General features: G+C 36.3%; 3 protein-coding genes across 3 annotated transcripts; 2 read left to right on the forward strand and 1 right to left on the reverse strand.

The window, feature by feature from the left end:
* The first annotated feature begins 467 nt into the window (after positions 1-467).
* Positions 468-1,965, forward strand: LOC137730351 (transcription factor JUNGBRUNNEN 1). Its single transcript, XM_068469413.2, has 3 exons — positions 468-734; positions 925-1,226; positions 1,514-1,965. Exons 1-3 carry the CDS (start codon positions 518-520, stop codon positions 1,910-1,912), a joined length of 918 nt encoding a protein of 305 aa, XP_068325514.2. The 5' UTR covers positions 468-517; the 3' UTR covers positions 1,913-1,965.
* A 2,488-nt stretch (positions 1,966-4,453) lies between these two features.
* On the reverse strand, positions 4,454-12,615 carry LOC137728796 (nucleotide/nucleic acid binding protein). Its single transcript, XM_068467562.2, has 12 exons — positions 10,914-12,615; positions 9,744-10,814; positions 9,310-9,399; positions 9,047-9,170; positions 8,418-8,741; positions 7,444-7,508; positions 6,599-6,773; positions 5,734-5,838; positions 5,556-5,657; positions 5,302-5,472; positions 4,894-5,025; positions 4,454-4,808 (listed from the first exon to the last, which is right to left on the reverse strand). Coding segments are annotated over exons 1-12 (2,514 nt in total). The 5' UTR covers positions 10,916-12,615; the 3' UTR covers positions 4,454-4,655.
* Positions 12,616-15,150: 2,535 nt separating this feature from the next.
* LOC137727267 (putative phospholipid-transporting ATPase 4) lies at positions 15,151-20,586 on the forward strand. Its single transcript, XM_068466134.2, has 10 exons — positions 15,151-15,677; positions 16,035-17,494; positions 17,579-17,689; positions 17,828-18,104; positions 18,197-18,285; positions 18,406-18,499; positions 18,680-18,889; positions 18,962-19,186; positions 19,265-19,456; positions 19,593-20,586. The coding sequence occupies exons 1-10, from the start codon at positions 15,267-15,269 to the stop codon at positions 20,289-20,291; spliced, it is 3,768 nt and encodes a 1,255-aa protein (XP_068322235.2). The 5' UTR covers positions 15,151-15,266; the 3' UTR covers positions 20,292-20,586.
* Positions 20,587-20,652: the final 66 nt, after the last annotated feature.

Below are 20,652 nucleotides of genomic sequence, written 5' to 3' on the forward strand. Positions count from 1 at the left end.
TTTTCCTACATAATTGCCCCAATTTGTTTTAAATTGTAAATTTAGTCAAATGTTCCTCTATTAATTGCCTATTAATAAAGGGAGTAATGCAAGGAAGATTAAATTTGTAGACTTATTTTGCAAACTAAATGATGTGTCACCAATAAAAAATAAGCACGTTTATCAACGTTTAAGTAATAATTCAATCATCAATTTTCATGTAATTTAATTTACAAAATTTTATGTACAAATTTAATCTCTCTAGCATTATTCTAATATAGGAATAATTTTCAATCCAATACGACACATTTTTTTATAATTGTCTTTGTCTCTAAGTCCAAACATCTCATGATATTATCTCCCTCACTTCTTAACCTTTTTTGCCTCCCACCCAAAAGTGACAATTTCAATATATATTTGTCAGTCAATACACGCGACTTTGACCAAATCAATCTCTTCACACTATGAAGGATGCTATAAATCCTCCAATATATAAATGGATAATCAGAATACACCAAGAGAAAGAAGCTAAAGAGAAATGGAGGTGGTAAATCAGAAGATGATGAGTACTTGTGATTCAAATAACATGATTCATAAGGATCAAGATGCAAATATGCTTCCTGGGTTTCGCTTTCATCCTACTGATGAAGAGCTTGTGAGGTTTTACCTTCGTAGGAAGGTGGAGAACAAACCCATTCGTTTTGACCTAATCAAGCATATCGATATTTACAAATATGACCCTTGGGATCTTCCAAGTATGCTTCTTTATCTCCTTCAGTTTCTAACTACTTCAAATTGTTTCCAACGTATCTGTTCATGATTTTATGTAGATACAACTTGTGAGTAAAGCATGCATGCAGAAAATTAATCGATTCGTACGTACAGTGAAATTACGTATTATTTTTTGTGTTTACTCAAATTTTGTTTCTCCATTTGGTAATGCAGAAGCTAGCGGTAGTGTTGGGGACAAGGAGTGGTACTTCTTTTGCAGAAGGGGACAGAAATACAAAAATAGCATAAGACCTAATAGGGTGACAAAGTCTGGGTTTTGGAAAGCCACTGGTATTGATAAACCTGTATATTCGGTTGGAGACTTTCACAGCTGCATTGGCTTGAAGAAATCCCTAGTTTACTACAGAGGGAGCGCTGGAAAAGGCACCAAAACCGATTGGATGATGCACGAGTTTCGTCTTTCAGCTAATTCAAGCAATGATACCTCTGACATCAAAAACAGTACTCAAGAAGCTGTAAGATTAATTCATCTTAAATAGCGATTTGTAGTATTATATATTCAATATTCCTAGTTGTACATTTCTTACTCGATGTTTGGCATCCACTAATTATCAGACTCTGAATTAGATTACACATTTAAAACGACATAATTTTTTTTTTAACCACCGAAAACGACCTAATTGAGAAAATATTTTTTAACAATATAATATCTTGAAAATTGCTTTTGTCCATTGAAAAGTTTTTGTTATTCAGTATAAAGATGTTATATGTTTACTAATTAATTATATTCATATGATTGCAGGAAGTTTGGACACTTTGCCGGATTATGAAGCGCAATAATACTTCGAGTGGAAAGTATACATCAAATTGGCATAAGACAACCTTGAATCCCAAACAAAGTGTGGCTGACTCGAGTTCTAAAACATGCAGTTCTGAGTCAGATACAACTTTTGGTGCTTTGGCTGCTAAGGATCAATCTGAGAGGAGTCCCCTTGTCCATAATGATCATATTTATGAAGGGAACCAGTTCTTCCGAGACCAGCTGAGCTTGAAAGACGAAGTAATCGATCCATACTCTTACATAAGCTTTCCGAATAGTCCAAATGAATATGAGATGTTAACATCGAACGGAAACTGGGATGAGCTCAGACCAATGGTCGACTGTGTTCTAAATCCATCATTTCTATTTAGTTATAGCTAGCTAGGTAGCTAGTAACATAGTTAGGGCAATAGACACGCCCACAAAGCATGCGGGACTTTGCATGAATAACATATATTATCACAGTTCCTTTCTTTTAAGTTTCTATCAATCGATTTATTAAAAGAAATTGTAGTAGTTTGACAAAATAAGCGTCCTCTCTTGTTTCTTCAGAGAATAAATGAAAACTCGCGGGCACAAATAATTAATTAACATGTAATTGAAGTCAAAGTTTATGTGTATTATTATTAATTTTTGATGATTTGGGATATAGGGGGAGCAGCAATAATAGTATGGGATAACGTGCAATCTATTATTTGACTAGTTGTGTGGATTTGTAGCACAACTCGATCACTATCTTGTATTAGTTTGACTACATTCGTTCTAGCTAGATGAAATTTCAATCTTACTTGGCGGCCAAAAGCTACATAGCCTATTGACTCCTTTTATTCATCAGCAGCCGCAAAACCACGAGATATTTATTTTAAAACTATATTTCATTAGAAATGGTATATGGAAATTAAAAAGGGAAGGGAAGATACATCACACGCAACTAAAAATGTATCCTAACGTAGTGTTACTAATCACGTGTTATAATCACAGTATCATGTATCATTAGTATTATGCTTAAGTTATATGTCTTATGTCCACAAAATATCAATCATTTTATAACACATGGATTAATATACCAAGTGACGATCACAATCAAAAGTCTTAATATTAATGAACGACAAGATTGATATTTTTATAGACTTGGACTATAATATTATTAAAATAAATACACGGGTTATGTGAGTGAATTGACAACATCATACAATGGTGGAGGTGACAAAGAAAATTTATGGCTAATAACACATGAAAGCTAGACGTGGTATATAAATGAACCCAAAAAACCTTATAAATATGTAAATTAATGAACTTCTAGAATGATAAGTAAAAAGTCTCATCATATGAGTACTATATATTTAAAGTTTGAATTAAGTTGTATAAAAAAAGTTTGAGTAGTGCTATATGTCATTTTTTTACTCACCACGTTTTATCACCATGCCTTCAAGACCGATTTGTATATACGAGAGAAATTTTTGTGAAAGAAATGGTGGGTAAATATAATACAATTAATCTTCTTTTGTTACAGTCGCTTGACGACTTCATCAAATCAGGGTTGGCATGTTGGAAATCGAACAGCTCCTCGAATGAAATGAAGCCATTGCGATCCTTGTCGATCTCCTTCATTCGCTGGACTTGGTCCGGCAAAGAAGAGCCGACTGCTTTGAGTGCATCAGTGAACTCAGTCAATGAAATCTTGTTATCGCCATTGTAATCAAAGCGCTTAAGCACATGCTCACATTCAGCCTTGGCATGATCATTAGTTTAACACGAAACCAAATAGTTGACAAATTCGTTTGAAAATGTTTTTAAAATAGCAAAAACGTTTTTAGTGAAAATATTTTTGGAACCAATCCTTAATAAAAATTCAAGTGAATCGTGGAAAAGCACTTGGAAGTGCTTCTTGCAGAAAGCACTTCCAAGTGCTTATAGAATTCAAAAATATTTTCTCTAAAAAACGTTTTCAGCCATTTTAAAAACACTTTCAAACGAGCCTTTATGTAATCGATTATTGATTAAGAGCTGGGTTGTTCTTGGACCTGGTCTTAATGCTTAAGAAACGGATCATTACCTAGATACAAGGGAACCTTCTTCATATGGACATATGTTAACCGTAAATTATGTAAATTATTTTCTATTAGGGCCTAGACAATTTTAAAGTTACTTAGTACGTGGTACCCCTATGAAAATTACCCCAAAAATTAATCAATTACTAGTTAGCTACTGCTTACGTGGGTGGAAAGAAAACTTAAAAATTAGGATCTTGGTGCTTAAAAAATTGGGATCTTGGTGCTTAATATTAAATTATTTTCTCTCCTTGTTAAGATAATATCTCTTAAGACTTAACAGAATTTCTGTTTAAGTTTAAAAGTTTAAACGTAAGGTGCCACTCAGTACTAGGTCTAATGATATTCCTCTTCACTTGTAAGGAAAAGGTCTTAGGTTCGAATCTCGTGAATGACGAATTCGATCCCAAATTAGATTGCCTATTGTGTGGCTTAGTCTAATTCCCCTTCTCCCTTAATATAAAATATATCACTGTACTAAAAATAATAATAATAATAATAATTGTACAGCTTAGTCGAACTTCCCTTCTCCCTTAGTGTAAAATATGTCGCTGTACTAAAAAAAAAAAAAAAAAAGTTCAAAGGTAAGGTGAAAAATTGCCACTTTTTATATAGTTTAGGGGGTAAATTAGCTGAAAAAATAGTTTAGGGAAAATTTGACAATAAGTTGGCCAAAATGATCAGTTTTAGTTTTGTAAATCTTTTTTAAATTAATAAAGTGTTTTAACTATATTAAATAAAAAGACACACAGCATGCTGAAAATACGTAACATAAATTCGTCATAGCAAATAAACAAGATTCCATAAAATGAAAGCGGATTTTCCCGACGTAAATTGTTCCATAACTCGATCGTTAATTAGGGTGTTCATCTTTGGTGTGGTGAATGACCAATTAAATTTGAACATTTATGCAATCAGAGTAGCATTTGTTAATTTACACAAAACTTGTACGATCCCATCAAAGCAAAACTGGGGCTACCCTAACAAAATTAAAATTAATTATACCATAAAACAAAAGAAAACAACAACTCAGATAATCATCTAACGCAGACGGTACATAACAAACTGAAATCTCATTCAATTCTCTCAAATTTGAATTTGCCTTCGTCCGAGGTGGCCAAGTGCTTCCTCTTCCTGGAAACCCCGTTTTGCTCGTCTGCGAACTGAGCAGCTGTTCGCGCTCGTAATTCTTCCAAGCTCTCACCTTCCTTTGCTCTCTCCAGAACCTGCAATTCGTAGGAACTAGTCATACAGCTGATTTCTACTTTATAAAGGAGGATTCACATGTCTAAATTACTTTCAATGCCTTACCAGATGACGACCGTACAAATGGGTGCTCGAAAGCGCTCTAAGAGCATTTTCGGCCTCTTGCTTTGTGATGAACTCTACAAATGCAAATCCTCTATGCTGTCCAAACTTCATTGGCAACCGTAAACTTTTAATCTGCATATAACAAGAAATTAAAGGCGATTCTAGAATGACAATACATTGGAAAATTGCCGTAGGGAGCAAGGACACGGGATAACACAGTGATGGCTAAAACAACATCGTCTTAGGGTTCACGGATAACAAACTGTCTAAAATTTACTGTTTAAGAATTATAGTAGATACAATCAAACAAGGTGTGAAATGACGTACTTCAAGTCATAAGCACAAAATCTGCACGAAAAATATTAGACGATCCAGAATCTAGTAACTCATCAAAGTTCAGTAACTCACCTGGCCAAATGGACTAAATAGCTGTCTCAGTTCTTTCTCTGTGGCCTCAAAAGCTACATTTTTCACAAGTAATTTTGTCGAACTTTTATCCTTGTCAACCTTTTTAGGCACTTCATCTTTCTTGGCATGACAAAGTTGCAAAATAAGAGCATGCCCGTCCAAAATAGTTCCCTAGAAAATGGTAAATATTAATTGCAATGAATTTCCCCAATTGTACACCGAATGCAATAATTTTCACCAGATTCTGGCTTCACCTGTAAATCCCGGCAAACATTTGTGGCTGTCTCCACAGAATCGAACTCCAGAAAACCAAAACCCATTGAAACATTCTTGCCATTCTTCAAGTGTTTCTTTACCTGCATATAGAGAAAACAGGATATAGACAAGAAAATATATCAAGTAAAATACCGCTTCTAGGCAGCTGATTATTACCTTGACACTTAATAGTTTTCCCTCCTTCACTTGTCCACTAAAATGCTTTTTCAAACTCTCGTCTGATGTCTTAAAGCTCAGGTTCTTGACATATAGAGATCGTGACTGGAGAATGTTACACAACAAAGACAAAATAATTATTATATTGGCTAGGCAAGACGTAACAGAGCAAGGAAAATGTAAAAGAAAACAAAAATAAGCCACAGGTGTAAAAATTAGTAGACAAGAAATGGCAGCATAAATGTAAAGCTATAAGGAAACCTCCAAACGTTACCAGCTTTAATCTCTTAACAGAATAATCAACTAAGTTTCGTCAACTGGTAAAAGTTATGCCTAAAGAATACACAATTTTGACATTATTGAACTTTAAATGGCAGTTAAACGGAAGATAAATTGCACAATATTAAAATTGCAGAATTTCTCATCAACAAACTAGAGTTTTGTCTTGTAGCAGTAACACAAACAATGCTTTGCATAGGTTCCTATTAGATGATAAAATCAAATAATTGAATAACAAGATTACACAAGCCATATATACACCATACACTTATAGTATACAACATATATATACACGTATATAAAAGGCTCTATGGATGGCTACAACAGCCATCAACTAAGGCAGCATTATAAGCTCGCATCAATAAACACTTGAAGGCGTTTAAGTAGGGTCAGTTGGAACCCAGCCATAGATGGTGGTCTCCTAGCAATACTAATTGTGTACAAAGGATTGTGAGCATTCTTTAACTGCACTTAGGAAGGTAAGACGTGGGCACACCAAATTTGTTTGTCATAAGAATAGATGTGTAGACAAATGAGGAAGAAGAAATAAAACTACAGAAAAACAGAAAAGCATACAAACATCAACCTCAACTCTATCTGGATCAGCGTCCACATCTGCTATTCCTCCCACATACTGCTCTAACATAACCCTTTTGACATCATGCTCACCAACAACAGCACTGTTCTTTTCAATGCTCTCTGTTGTTGAACTTGGAGTAAGAACATTGCCAGGAGCCCACTCCAAATATAAAGGACCATCCCTGTATCATTGTACATAGGGAAAAGAATGGTTAGTGTCTGACATAACTGAGTAACAGAGTTACAAAAAGAATTTATTGCAGCTATTGGTACAAATGCCCATATCAACAGATGAGACGATCAAGCAACTATTTTCAACAAAGATTACACAAATTTTTATTCTTCTACATAAGCACCTGCTTTTATACAATAGATCATGTACCACAACAGATATCCTACAGAAGAAACCCATATACTTGTGCATAAAGATACCAAGTGGATAAGGGAAATTTTCAATTTTCATTTTTGTGGGCATGGTTCTGGGCCTTATACTCGTCGGGACTTACATTTGTTGAGAATTCGTTCTGTCACTGACCCAAGGGCAAAGATATGAGAAGTAAAAATAAGTAAGCCATCAAAGTCAATAGATCTCTGTTTTACTCTCTTTTATACTATGTATCTTTTATTTGTACTCAAGGAAGCTAATAAAAACCAGCTCGTTTCAAAACTATGAGAATATTAGAAGGCAGCAGCCACACCCACCCACCCCCCCCCCCCCCCCCCCCCCCCCCCCGCCCCGCCCCAAACCCCCCCCCCCAAAAAAAAAAAAAAAAACAGAAACACACAAAACCCCCAACAAAGAGGATACAACATGAAAAATGGATCCTACATACAAGATTTTGCAACACTTACTTGTAGCGCTTGTATGCTAAACCTTTAAAAGCTGCTCGAGCATCAGCAGGTTCAAGAAAAACAACCTGAACATTAATAATTCAAGAAAAGAATTAGTAGAGAATCACTCTTTAACAACACAACATCATAGTAGACTAATATGATCAGTAATCTAGAAGTTTCTTCCTCTCTGCAGTATCAAAAGAGTGGGAGAATAAAAGTACATAATAAGGCATCTGATCAGCCAGTGTCAAAGAGGAGTTGAAAAACTCAACTAATTAGAAACCAAAAGCAAAGTGTCCGATTTTCTTAGACATCACCAAACTAATCTCTTCTAATCTAGGATGGACGCAAGCCAAGTATGGCCAGTCAAAACAGATTTCAAAAAATCTTAATGACTCATAGAACCGTGCCACTTCCACACTTTCATTGCCTTAGTCTGAATGACCATCGTCAAGCTTTGTTCCACACTCCGGTAAACTACCAGAAACTATCAGACTACAAGTCAAAAAGTCCACTCTCCAAATTAGTGAACAACTTCAGACCTATTGAACTACGGTAGGGTCACTTAAAAATTGATATACCTATCAAAAACAGTTTTTCTTGTATCTCACTCATCCCTTCTTTTCTTAAATAAAACTATATTAGAGAACATAGAAAAGTTTCAATACCTTGATCAGAACGCCAAAAATTTTATATCAGGTGGTAGGGCAAGGAATTAAAAAAACCGTTGACAAAACAGTAGATGAATTTATGCATTCGCAAGGCAAATCATTACAATGATGTCTGAACTGAAATGTGAAAGGTAGAGAGTCTAACTGCCTTTTAATTAGCAGTCAGGAACATGATTTCCAGAAAATAATTTACAAGAACCTAAATACAAGATGAAAACACAGTAAACATGTTTTTAACATCAACCTAGCAGATGCACATCTGCTGTAAACTAAATCAAAATTAAGAAACAGCCTTTGATGAAAGAACACACGAATACATACCAAGGCCAATGTCTTCGTCTGCGGGAGAACGACTTTTTCCAAATTCCCAAATTTCCCAAACATCTTCGCCAGTTCACCATCAGTAGAACCATAAGGCAAGTTCTTCACCAGTATAACATGGTTGCTTCTTTTAACACCATCAGTTTTCCCAGAAGCAAAATTCTCTAAAGATTCCACATTTATACCAGCATTTGTAAGAGACTTTTTGGTCTCTGCAATCACTTGAGTTTCTCCCAAAGCAATCCGTACAGCAAGATCATCAGCTTCTCGGTCAAGCAAATCACCCTTGCTCACACCATACTTCCGAGCTATGTTCTCAACAACCTATTTAATATGATATAAAATTAGAAATGAAGCACTGTCAAACAAAAATAAGAAATGAAGCATCATCAAACAAAAAGAAAGTAACTCAATAAAGCACGGCAGTAAAAGTTGATGCTATTCCTACCAGCGTCAAAACAAGACAAAACAATTAAGGTTTTGCATGTATTAGAGAAATTATTAAAATGATGAGAAGTATGGAGGGCGGTAGAACAATCTCAAAATCAAAACATGTTCAGATACCACCTGTTTCTGGAAAAAGTGTGTGTTAATACAATACTGTGAGTTTGTAACTGTGTTTAACATACCGTATCAGGGTGCATAAACAAACTGTTCCATGCTCTTGTATCACCACTAGCTTCAGATGCTTTCCTCTTATCCTCCCTTTGTTTCTTAAGAGATTTTGAAGCTTGGCTTGCTGAATCATCAGCCCTATGGGGTAAGCAATGTCAAATTCAACCACAGAGTGCAAGTACGAAGTCAGAACAAATCCCAATAAAAGAGTAGTCACAATAAAATTCCCTAGAAAAGCGACATTAGGGTAAGCAGGCAATTTAGGATAACTACTTACCCTAGCTTCTCAGTTGGATTCTTTTGCCTTGCTGGCATAACATGCAACAATCTTCCTTGGAAAATTGAACCATCTAATGCTTCTAATGCCCTTCACCAAAAGAGAGGAAAGACGAATCAACAATGATATTTATTAAGAAAACATGTGTGAATTAGCAAACCAAAACGTCATGCACTTGCTCAAACACCATAACCAATATAAGAGACTTGAACGCAAAAAAATCAACCTAGATAAACTGGGAATTGAAACGGTTCTTTGGCAAAATTCTACTTCTTTTGAATTTGTTAGGACACAAAACTTGGAAAAAGTTGGGCCTTGGCATATCAAGGCATGGTATGAAACTTGAGAAGTACAAGGTTTACATAGCATGATATTTGTCATGGATGATATCATTAAGTTATTGAACCATGTGAGCTTTGAAGCAAAATGAGTACCTTTCTGCACATTCTGGAAGCTTGTAAAGAACATAAGCGAATCCCTTGGAACGATTCGTCTCTTTATCAATAACAAGATGGACCTGTGCATCTCCAAATTTGCTAAAAGCCTCTTCCAGCTCCTCCTCAGTTGCTGTAAATGGCAGATTACGAACAAAAAGACGACCACTCTCGAAAGCTTCTTCATTCTCATCATTCGAAGTGGATGACGGATTGCTCTCGTCAATTACTTGGCCATTAGCATCCTCAGAAGGCCCCTTCTCTCCATCCTTTTCTTCGTGAACTCTAATTTGCTCCTTTGCATTGACTTTTGGAGACTCTTTCTCCTCCTCCTCCTCCTCATCACCATCATCATCATTATCCTCTGAGCCACTGCTTTCGGAATCTGACCATTCAGTCTTCACTCTGCTTTTGAAGTAATCCATATCCGAAATAACATCGTCCTTAGCTACATTGCGCTTATCATTCTTCTTAACACCTTTCTCTACCTCCTCCATAGCCGCCGGAACTGATTTCTCCTCACTATCCTTCTTGGTTTTTCCAATGTTCTCAGCTCCTGATTTCTCCTCGCCTTCCTTCTTGCTTTTCCCAATTTTCTCAGCCACAGGAGCCGCCACTGCATCGTTCGCCCACAATTTCGACTTAGCCCTCGGCTGCATCACCTCCAAAAACTCCTGAAGCTTAACATCACCACTCTCATCTTTCACCTCAAGACTCCGGCTTTTCACTCCACCACCGCGCTCCTCCTTCTTCTTGCTCTTCTCCTCGCCTCCACCCCCTCCCCCTTCCTTCTTCGAATGCCGGCTCCACGGCCGAGGAATCTCCGGATCCCCAACCTTCCTCGCAATCTCACAGCTAATCCTACAAGTATCTAAAAACGACCTGTCGTAGTATTTCATGGCCTCCTGAGCTTCCCTCTCCGTCCGGAACCCGATGAACGCGAACTGCCGGCTCTTCCCCTCCTTCGTCCGCATCAGCTTCGCGTCCGTAATCTCTCCTTTCGCCGAGAAGAACTCCCGGAGCTGGTCCTCCTTCACATGCTTGGGCAAATTCTTGACGCAAATCCTCGACCTGAAAATTGAAAAAACCTTGCGGTGCGTTAGAAACCAGGCGAAGTGAAATTTTCCCGGGAACCAAACAGAAAGTGTGCGAAAATAAATTGGAACTCACATCTTCAATACGAAGTTTGAATTGCAGAGCTGACGACGAGATTCTTCAGTCGAATTTTGGGAAGGAAAGACGGTGCCGTTTTGACGTCTGGTTCTGGAAATCGAGTGTGTTGAGAGAGCAGGGTTTAAGGGTCTTGAGTTGCGGTGGCGGTGAGTGTTCGGACGAGTTACAGAAATAAATAAAATGTTTTTTCTCTTGGGCTTTTTGTATTGGGTTTTACCCAAGACGAGGGTTTTGTGTAGAATTTGATATGGGCCGAATCATACTGGGCTGGGCTAAAAGAAACAGAACCAAATCGGACTATAAGAAATTTAACTAAATCCATGCCTCATAATTGACAAAATAATGAGGGTCATGAGATGTTGGTATGTCTTATTTTATTAGAGAAGTAGTATAAATGATATTACAAATACGTAGTAAGTGGCGTTTACTTTCTTTTTTATTTATTAATAAAAATGATGGAGAACGGACGGACTAAGGGTTTCTGGGTGTAATGGTATCACCACCACAAGGGAAGATATATGCCTCGATGCGACTATCACCGAAGAGTTAATCTCTCATAATCTTTCTCCACCAAATTTATTATATAAAAACTCGTTTTTGTTATCATTTGAGATACTCTTCTTTTAATTCTTACGTGTGTTGTTGACAAGTGTTGAAGTTGAATAGTCGGTCGCTGCTGATATTTAGCAAGTAACAGTCACCGATGACGTACGGTGCGATCTGGATCATTTTCTAAGAGATATAAAAAGGTTAGTCGTCTGTTTACGTAGACCACTTAATTCGTAATCACATGGGAATTCATACAATAATTTCGTCACATTAATTTCTTGCTTGGGTGTTCAGTTTCATGTTGGTTAATCCACAAAAATGATTTCAGTTGATTTAAGGCATTGGTTCTATGGGAAAATGTTAAGAATACTCTCTTAAAAGTGGGATTTTTAATAGACTTTCCGTCAATTTACGTTTTTGGCACAATTCCGATGCTAGCATTATAAAATATAATGTAAAAAATATGAGGTTGCAAAGAGTCCATGAGAGTCTTATTGTGAGAGTCTTATTACATTTCTCTAGTTCTAGGATTATGGAATCAATAACAATAATCTATAATCATGCATGTTTGTAGATGTCGTTTTACCGCAGTGGCGAAAAATAATAATGTTTATGTAATATGGTACGAGTTGATCTCCACAGATTTCATTTCCTCCTAACATTTAACAATTTAACTCACTAACGTTATCGTTTATTAAAAAAAAAAAAAAAAAAAAAAAAAAAAAAAGAATTATCATGCATGTTTTTTTTTATGAACCGTTGTGCATGGAATGGAATCATAATTAAGCAGATTTCCTCCTAACATTATGAACTGTTGTGCTCGGAGGAGTCGGCATTTTTCTTATTTCAAATCTAGGGTTTTTAGTTTAGAATTTACTACGGACGGCCTCTTGTTTGGGCATGTTCATTGTATTTTCTCTTAAGTTGGGTTGTGCTTTTACTTGTTTGTTTTGGGCTGCCTTTTCTAAGCTTTCCTTACTTTGTAATAGCCATCTTTACTGATGAATTGTATTATGTTTGACAAAAAACAACTAAATTTTAAGAGATAATAGAGCACACATGGCAACAATTGAGTGGGAAAGGCAAGATGGAAAAGGGCAGAAGAAAGTTAGCTAGCATCCCCTAAACTATTTGTCCATAGACTCCGACTGCAGACAACATGAAGACCAAATACAGTGAGACGAAATAGTATCACATATTCAAAATGTAAAATATATTTAACATATAAGATGAAGTGTCGATTTAGTTTTTGAACTATAATCTCAGTGAAAATTAGATCCCTAAATTATTTGTTTAGTAAAATAAGTCTCTAAATTCATTAGAAATTGCTAATTTCATCCCTACTATTATATTCAAAGTTATTTTATCCAATTTTTCGTCAACTTAAGTTACTTGACACACTTTAGAGTGTAATTTATCCTTCAAAGTTAACTTACACACTTTAGCTCATATAAGCTCTTAACATTTCAGGTTGCGGATCTAGCGTGTAATCCTTCAAAGATAACTTACACTATTTTTTATGAAAAATTACCAATTTACCCTTCAAAGTTAACTACATATACTATTTCTTTATGAAAAACTGTCGATCTATCATCTAATGTATATCATATGCAATTAACGTGACCTAAATTGACGAAAAAATTGAATATAGTAGCTTTGAATATAATATTACAGATGTAATTAGCAGATTTTTATAATTTTTACTGAGGTAAGAACTCAGGAATTAAATTAACAGTTCATCCTAACCTATATCAAAATAAGCTTGAGTTTAGCCAAATTTACTAGAACCATGAACTCTATCATCTGCATGTTCAAATATTCTTTTATGTAATTTAGATAGTTTAATATATAATCTTATCGTTTGACAAAACAAATGTTTATGATGAAGTCAAATTTTTTGCTTTTATAAAGCTTTTGTTCTCTTTATGAATTAGGAGTGCACTAAAAAGTTGGCTTTGAAATTTCTGGCAGAGTTGGTTGAATCCAAAGCAAGACAAACGTTATTATAATCCACATATGGTTAAATATAAACCAACAGGATCCTCTTTAGATTTTTTTAAAGAAGATTCTGGAAATTCGTGAATTATGTACATTTAATGTACATTATATGGTCAATTTTTATTAAATACTATTTATGTTTAATTTTAAATAAAAATATTTAAAATAATTTCTGACAGCACAATGTACGATAAATGAACAAAATTGACGGATTTTTGGAATCCTTGTCGAATGAATCCTCACAAAAAGAATCCAACGAGAATCTGGATTCAAATACAAATAAGGCACTAATTGTTTTTTTCTTAAATAATAATCTTCATTCAAGAAACTTAATGGGGTTGTTTGACTTTATTTAGTTTGTCTTTCTCCCAATGTGATTTCGAATACCAGTTCTCGTATCCAGAGGCATCTTGGACACGATTGACTGAAAATAATTGTAGTGCCTTAATCGAATGAGAAATGTTATTCTCCGTGATCTCACGTGTTTAGCATAATATTTATAATATTGGTAAAAAAATTGTGTTAAAAAATGAGGTAACAAAAAATTTATAAAGAATTTCATTTTAAGAGAGTTTTTTTAGCATTCTTCTGATTGAGTATTTTCTTCCCCATACCATCATTCGGCAAAATGTGAGGTGGTAACATTATAAATCATTGTTCAAAAAATGTGTGGTGGCAAAAAATCTTTAGAAAGTCTCACTTTTGAGATAGTCTCTTTAACATTTCTCTGTTTTTTTAAAGGGTAATGCTAAAGGAGCTAAATTTTTAAATCAAATTTGCAAATCAAATGAAATGGTTGTAGATGATTGGATTATTAATTAAGTGTTGGTTAACGTGCTTGTTCTTATTGGTGATATATTATTTGGTTTGCAAATTTGGTTAAAAAAATTGATCTCCTTAGCATTAGCCATTAAACTCTTTTTTAAATCACATGATAGGAGAGATATGAAAATAATAATTTATTGATTACCCTCAGTTACTTGTATTTTATAATACGATTTAAAAATGTTTTTCTTTATTTATAAGTAACATATTTTAGTTTTGATATGGTTATTTGGTTATACTTAACTATTAATAGTACAGTGTAATGGTATTTCTTTTCATTGTTAGTAGCATACTTTAGATTTTGATATTGGTATACTGTACCATAAATGAGACATGTTTGGAATTGCCATAAGGAGAGCTACTGGTATAACCGTATAAGTAGCTAAAAGACATGTTCAAGCTATATTTTAAGTGTAAATTACTTAAAGTTTGAATTGAAATATGATTATTTGATTCAATTCTCAAATCTAGAGGCAATCCGGCAATGGTTATGTGGACCAACTTTCATTTGGCTTTTTATTTTATATATTTTTCGGATATCTAAAAGGTGCAAGAAAGGTTGATATTTCTTAGGTATAGGACAACAAGGAATTTGTTATTTCTGCGGAAGTACGGCTAATGGAAAGAGAAGGCCTGCACCTTCTTCTCGGTTTGATCCAAGAAACTGCAACAATCTCACCATTTGGAAGAAGATCTTTTTAGAACATATTGAAAGTTAAAAGGAAAGACAGAAATATATATATATAGATATATACATATATACATGTAATATACGACAATTCTCTTGTACCATTTTTTATGCGGAATTTTGGTGCCTCCCGTGATAGCAAATGTTAAAACCAACACTACAGTTTTCATGTTCACAGCTTCAGATTTAGTCACATTTTCTTGTAGTTAGAGAGAGAGAGAGAGAGAGAGAGAGAGAGGTTTGCAGATGTAAAAGAGTGAAGTCATAGTATTACATCTTTATCGGTAAAAATGGCAGGATCGTCTGGAAGAACAAAGAGGAAGATAAGGTGGAGCAAACTGTATTCTTTTGCATGCTTCAGACCTGTCACAACTGAGAATGATCCAAGCCAGCAGCTCCTTGGCCAGCCGGGGTTTTCGCGGGTGGTTTTCTGCAACGAGCCTCAGCTGCACAAGGACAAGCCTTACAAGTACCCCAAGAACTACGTCTCCACAACCAAGTACAATGTCATGACTTTTCTTCCAAAAGCGCTTTTCGAGCAGTTCCGAAGAGTTGCCAATCTGTATTTTCTGTTGGCAGCTGTGTTGTCCGTCACTTCTTTGGCTCCTTTTCAACCAATAAGTTTGATTGCTCCCTTGGTCTTTGTGGTGGGGGTTAGCATGATCAAGGAGGCAGTGGAGGACTGGCACAGATTCTTGCAGGTAAACAAGAAAATACAGTAAAATATTTATTTTCAATAAATTCGTATATTCATAATTCTTGAAATTTTAGCTTCTCTTTTTCTACTGCAGAAGAAAATTAGTTTGATCCAAAATTGACTCCCCACTTTATTATTTGTTGAAGAATGTAGATTTTTCAGCCCACATAAGAAAATAACCGAATTAAATACAACTTATATTGAACGGTTTCACTGCTAATTTATCCTTCCTTATTTGCTATTTAGTATGATCACGAACCCCCATGACTTTCCTGTTCTATTTTGCTAGAAATCTTCATTTGTTCCTCCACTTTAATAAACTTTCTGGGACTATTTACAACAAATTTATCTTGTGTTCCAGGATTTGAATGTGAACTCAAGAACTGTAAAGGTTCACGTTGGAGACGGCGAATTTATTGAAAAACCATGGCAAGGACTGTGTGTAGGAGATGTTGTGAAGGTTAACAAGAATGAATATTTTCCTAGTGATCTCCTCTTACTATCTTCCAGCTATGAGGATGGCATATGTTATGTAGAGACCATGAACCTTGATGGAGAAACTAATCTCAAGGTTAAACGATGCTCGGAAGCCACGCTTGGCCTTGTCAATGATCAATCATTTGGTTTATTCAGGGCTACCGTCTGTTGTGAGGACCCGAATCCTCATCTCTACACCTTTGTGGGGAACTTAGAGTTGAAAAATGCATCATTTCCCTTGTGCCCTGCCTCACTTCTCCTAAGAGATTCAAAGCTTCGGAACACAGATTATATTTATGGGGTTGTGATTTTTAGTGGACCAGACACAAAAGCGGTGAGGAACTCAACAAGATCACCATCTAAGCGCAGCCGGATTGAAAGAAAGATGGATCTTGTCATCTACCTTCTCTTTTCGATGCTTCTGTTGATTTCACTGGTCACTTCGATTGGTTTTGCAGAGTTTTTGAAAACGGAGATGATTAAGTGGTGGTATCTTTCTCTAGATGATAATGATCCATTTTTTCAACCACCAAGGCCTGAGGTATCTGGTTTCCTACAATTCATAAGGGCTCTTATTTTGTATGGTTACTTGATCCCCATTTCTCTCTATGTTTCCATTGAGGTTGTCAAAGTTTTACAAGCCATGCTCATTAACAAGGACATCAAATTGTATGATGAAGTTACATGTAAATCAGTTCAAACGCGAACGTCAAATTTAAATGAAGAGCTTGGTCAGGTGGAGATGATTCTGTCTGATAAAACGGGGACTTTGACGTGTAACCAGATGGAATTCAGGAAATGCTCTATTGCTGGAATTTCGTATGGGGGTGATGTAAATGAAATCGATCGTGCAGCATCTAAACGGATGAATGTTGATGTTGAGTCATATTGTTTTAGTATTGATGAGTTTGAAACAGCAAGCCAAAGCTGCGAAATGTTTGAGTTCTCAGTTGGTGACATTAGCACCGAAAGGGCTATTCTAGGTGGACAAAGACATGAGCAGAATTATTCAAGTGCAGAAAACTCGAGAATCTCTAATGTGGAGGAAGAATTTGCCATCAAGGGTTTCAACTTTAGGGATGGCAGGCTTATGAACAAAAAGTGGATGTACAGATCCAACTTATCCGATGTAACAATGTTCTTTCGAGTCATGGCTCTATGTCACACAGGCATACCTGTTGAGGAGGATGAGCTAACTCATAAGCTAAAGTATGAGGCAGAGTCACCAGAAGAAGTATCTTTTCTAGTTGCTGCACAAGAGTTTGGATTTCAATTTTTTCGAAGAAGTCAGTCCAGTATGTTTCTTAAGGAATTTGATCCTCCCACGGGAAAGGAGATTGAGAGGTAAGTTCCGTAACTGATTGAGACTATTTTCTTATATAAAGTTGTGTAGTATAATGCCTAAACATGATATGAATGTACTTTCAGGAAGTACAAACTTTTGAACCTTTTAGAGTTCTGTAGCGCTCGGAAGAGGATGTCTGTTATAGTAAGCGACGAAGATGGTCAAATCATTCTACTCTGCAAAGGTGCAGACAAGTATGTTTTCTACGCCGAAAATTATCCATTGATCTCTACACCGTGTTTTTTTTCCTTTTTATGTTAAAGGTATCTTAAACTTGTGTTATCTGTTGTTTTTTGCTCTAACTTGTATCTTATATGAATTTTGGTTTTCAGCATTATCTTCGACAGGCTTGCAGAAAATGGAAGGTCATACCAACAAGCAACGACTCTACATCTTTCCAATTATGCAGAAGATGGATTCCGCACTCTGGCATTTGCTTACCGGAAACTTGAGGCTGCTGAGTATGAACAATGGAACTCAATATTCAAGGTGGCCAAGACAACAATAGGTCCCGAAAGGGAAGAAGTGCTAGAGAAAGCATCTGAAATGATCGAAAATGATTTGATTTTATTAGGGGTTGCTGCTGTTGAAGACAAGCTACAAAAGGGGGTTAGCTATCTGTCTTTTTCTATGTTTGGATTTTGTATGTTTACATGCTCTTTCTCATAGTCGATGTGTCTTCTTTTGTGCATACATATCAGGTTCCAGAATGCATAGATAAACTTGCGCAAGCCGGAATAAAAATATGGCTGCTCACCGGTGACAAGAAGGAAACTGCAATAAATATAGGGTAAAGCTTGTGGAAAACCATTTACTTGGTGTACTTGTAAGTCTTAAATAATCAGAAAGGCGTTGATGGAAGCTAAATTATTTGTCTTTGGCTTTCCTTTTTGCACATTCGCATTGGCAGATTTGCTTGCAGCTTACTCCGGCAGGATATGAAGCAATTTCATCTGAGCTTGGGTAGAGAAACTGCAACTATTCCAACTAATAACCAAACGAAGGTGGAACTGGAAATTGATCGCTTTGGATAGCAGTTATATTAGAATACTTTTATGTGAATTTGGCCATCCAATAGCTCAGAAAAACTAAAAACAAAAAAAACAAAAACAAAAGGGAAAACATGATACTATATTATGGAAGTTGAGTTGGTAATCACAAATTTTGTTTTTTCTAGTTTCCAGGCGATGAAAGACGACATTTTAAACCAACTAGAAAGTTTTCACAAACTGAAGTCTGAAGAAGGCAATGATAATGCACCCTTGGCTTTGGTAGTAGATGGAAGAGCTCTTGAAATTGCTCTCAGAAGTGATGTGAAGGACCAGTTCTTACCATTGGCTGTTAATTGCGCTTCTGTCATATGCTGCCGCGTCTCTCCAAAACAGAAGGCTTTGGTAGGTCTATTAGAGCTTTGAGTCCAATGAAAATATTCATGCATATTCATTCTTTGTGTCTTCAAATTCCAGATTACGCGACTGGTAAAGGAACATACTGGGAAAACAACCTTGGCAATTGGAGATGGGGCAAATGATGTTGGCATGATTCAAGAAGCTGATATTGGAGTAGGAATCAGTGGCATGGAAGGAATGCAGGCAGTCATGGCCAGTGACATAGCATTGCCTCAATTCCGATTTTTGGGGAGATTACTTATAGTTCATGGGCATTGGTGTTACAAAAGGATTTCAAAAATGGTAAATGCTTCCATTCTACTTTAGACAATAGACGATATCTTTATCTGATGCTAGGCTAAGCCCCCTTCCTCTATCCAGGTTCTCTACTTCGTGTACAAGAACATTGCGTTGGGGCTCACGCTGTTCTACTACGAGTTATACTCAAGATTTGCAGGGGAGGTCTTCTACGATGACTGGTATATGGCCTTGTTCAATGTGATTTTGACATCTTTACCTGTTATATCATTGGGAGTCCTTGAGCAGGACGTTTCATCAGAAGTGTGCCTCCAGGTAAACAAACTAAACGAAAATCACACATACACATGAAAAGGCGATAGTTCTTGTACACAACGGTTGTTTGCAAGAATTTCTCGTGTAAGCTATGAGAACCTTAATGGGATTTTCTGTTTTCTTTTTTATGGAACAGTTTCCAGCTCTTTATCAACAAGGACAGAAGAACATATATTTCACGTGGTACCGGATTATCGGTTGGATAGTAAACGGCGTGGTTGCTTCTCTAGTCATATTCCTTGCAAACATATACACTTTCTCCCCTAAAGCATTTCAGAAGAATGGCCAAGTTGCAGACATCACACACCTTGGTGCCATGACATACACCTGCATAATCTGGACCGTCAATTGCCAGATTGCGCTGATCATCAACCGGTTCACTTGGATCCAACATCTTTTCATATGGGGTAGCATCATGATCTGGTACGTGTTCTTGTTGGTATACGGTGCATTCCCTCCTGCCTACTCTCAAAGAGGATTTCGTGTCCTAATCGAAGCTCTTGGCCCTGCACCGTTGTATTGGATTGTCACATTATTCGTTGTGGTTGTTTCGCTGCTACCCTACTTCATTCACATCGTCATCCAACGGTCATTCTTTCCGTTGGACGATCATGTGATTCAAGAAATGAAGCACTGCAGGAAAGATGTTGCAGACAAGCAAATGTGGGAGAGGGAGAGAAGCAACTCCATGAAGATGACTCAGGTTGGGGTTTCGGCTCGGGTTGACGCGAGAATTCGGGTTCTGAAAGAACAGTTGCACCACAAGAAACAGTTGATATACAGATCAGTGACAAGCAGTCCAATACTTAGATCACTGACAAACAGCCCAGCCTAGTGGAAATTGGTCACCTTCCTATTCTTTTATTCATTAACTTGTAAGCATTGTCTTCATATAGTGTGTTCAGTTTCTTGATAGTTTCAGTGGTAAACTGTTGTTTCAATTAAATAGGCAGCCGAAGCAGAGACTGAGTTGCAAGCACAACGAATCATGAATGGTTTTGCAAGATAAATAAGGGATTGTTTGGGGGTTAGACCAGTTGATAAGGATTACGTGCTTGTTACGTTGAATTCGAATTTTAATTGTCTTGTATATCAATTAAATTATTATAGAACATCGTCTTTGCCTAAATTGTAATTAGCAAAAAGGCTGTGGATGCAATTCCTAATCCTCTAAAAAAAAATTATGCAAAATTTCT

This window comes from Pyrus communis, chromosome 10 (assembly GCF_041283825.1).
Source record: "Pyrus communis isolate YQ-2024b chromosome 10, ASM4128382v1, whole genome shotgun sequence".
Lineage (NCBI taxonomy): Eukaryota > Viridiplantae > Streptophyta > Magnoliopsida > Rosales > Rosaceae > Pyrus > Pyrus communis.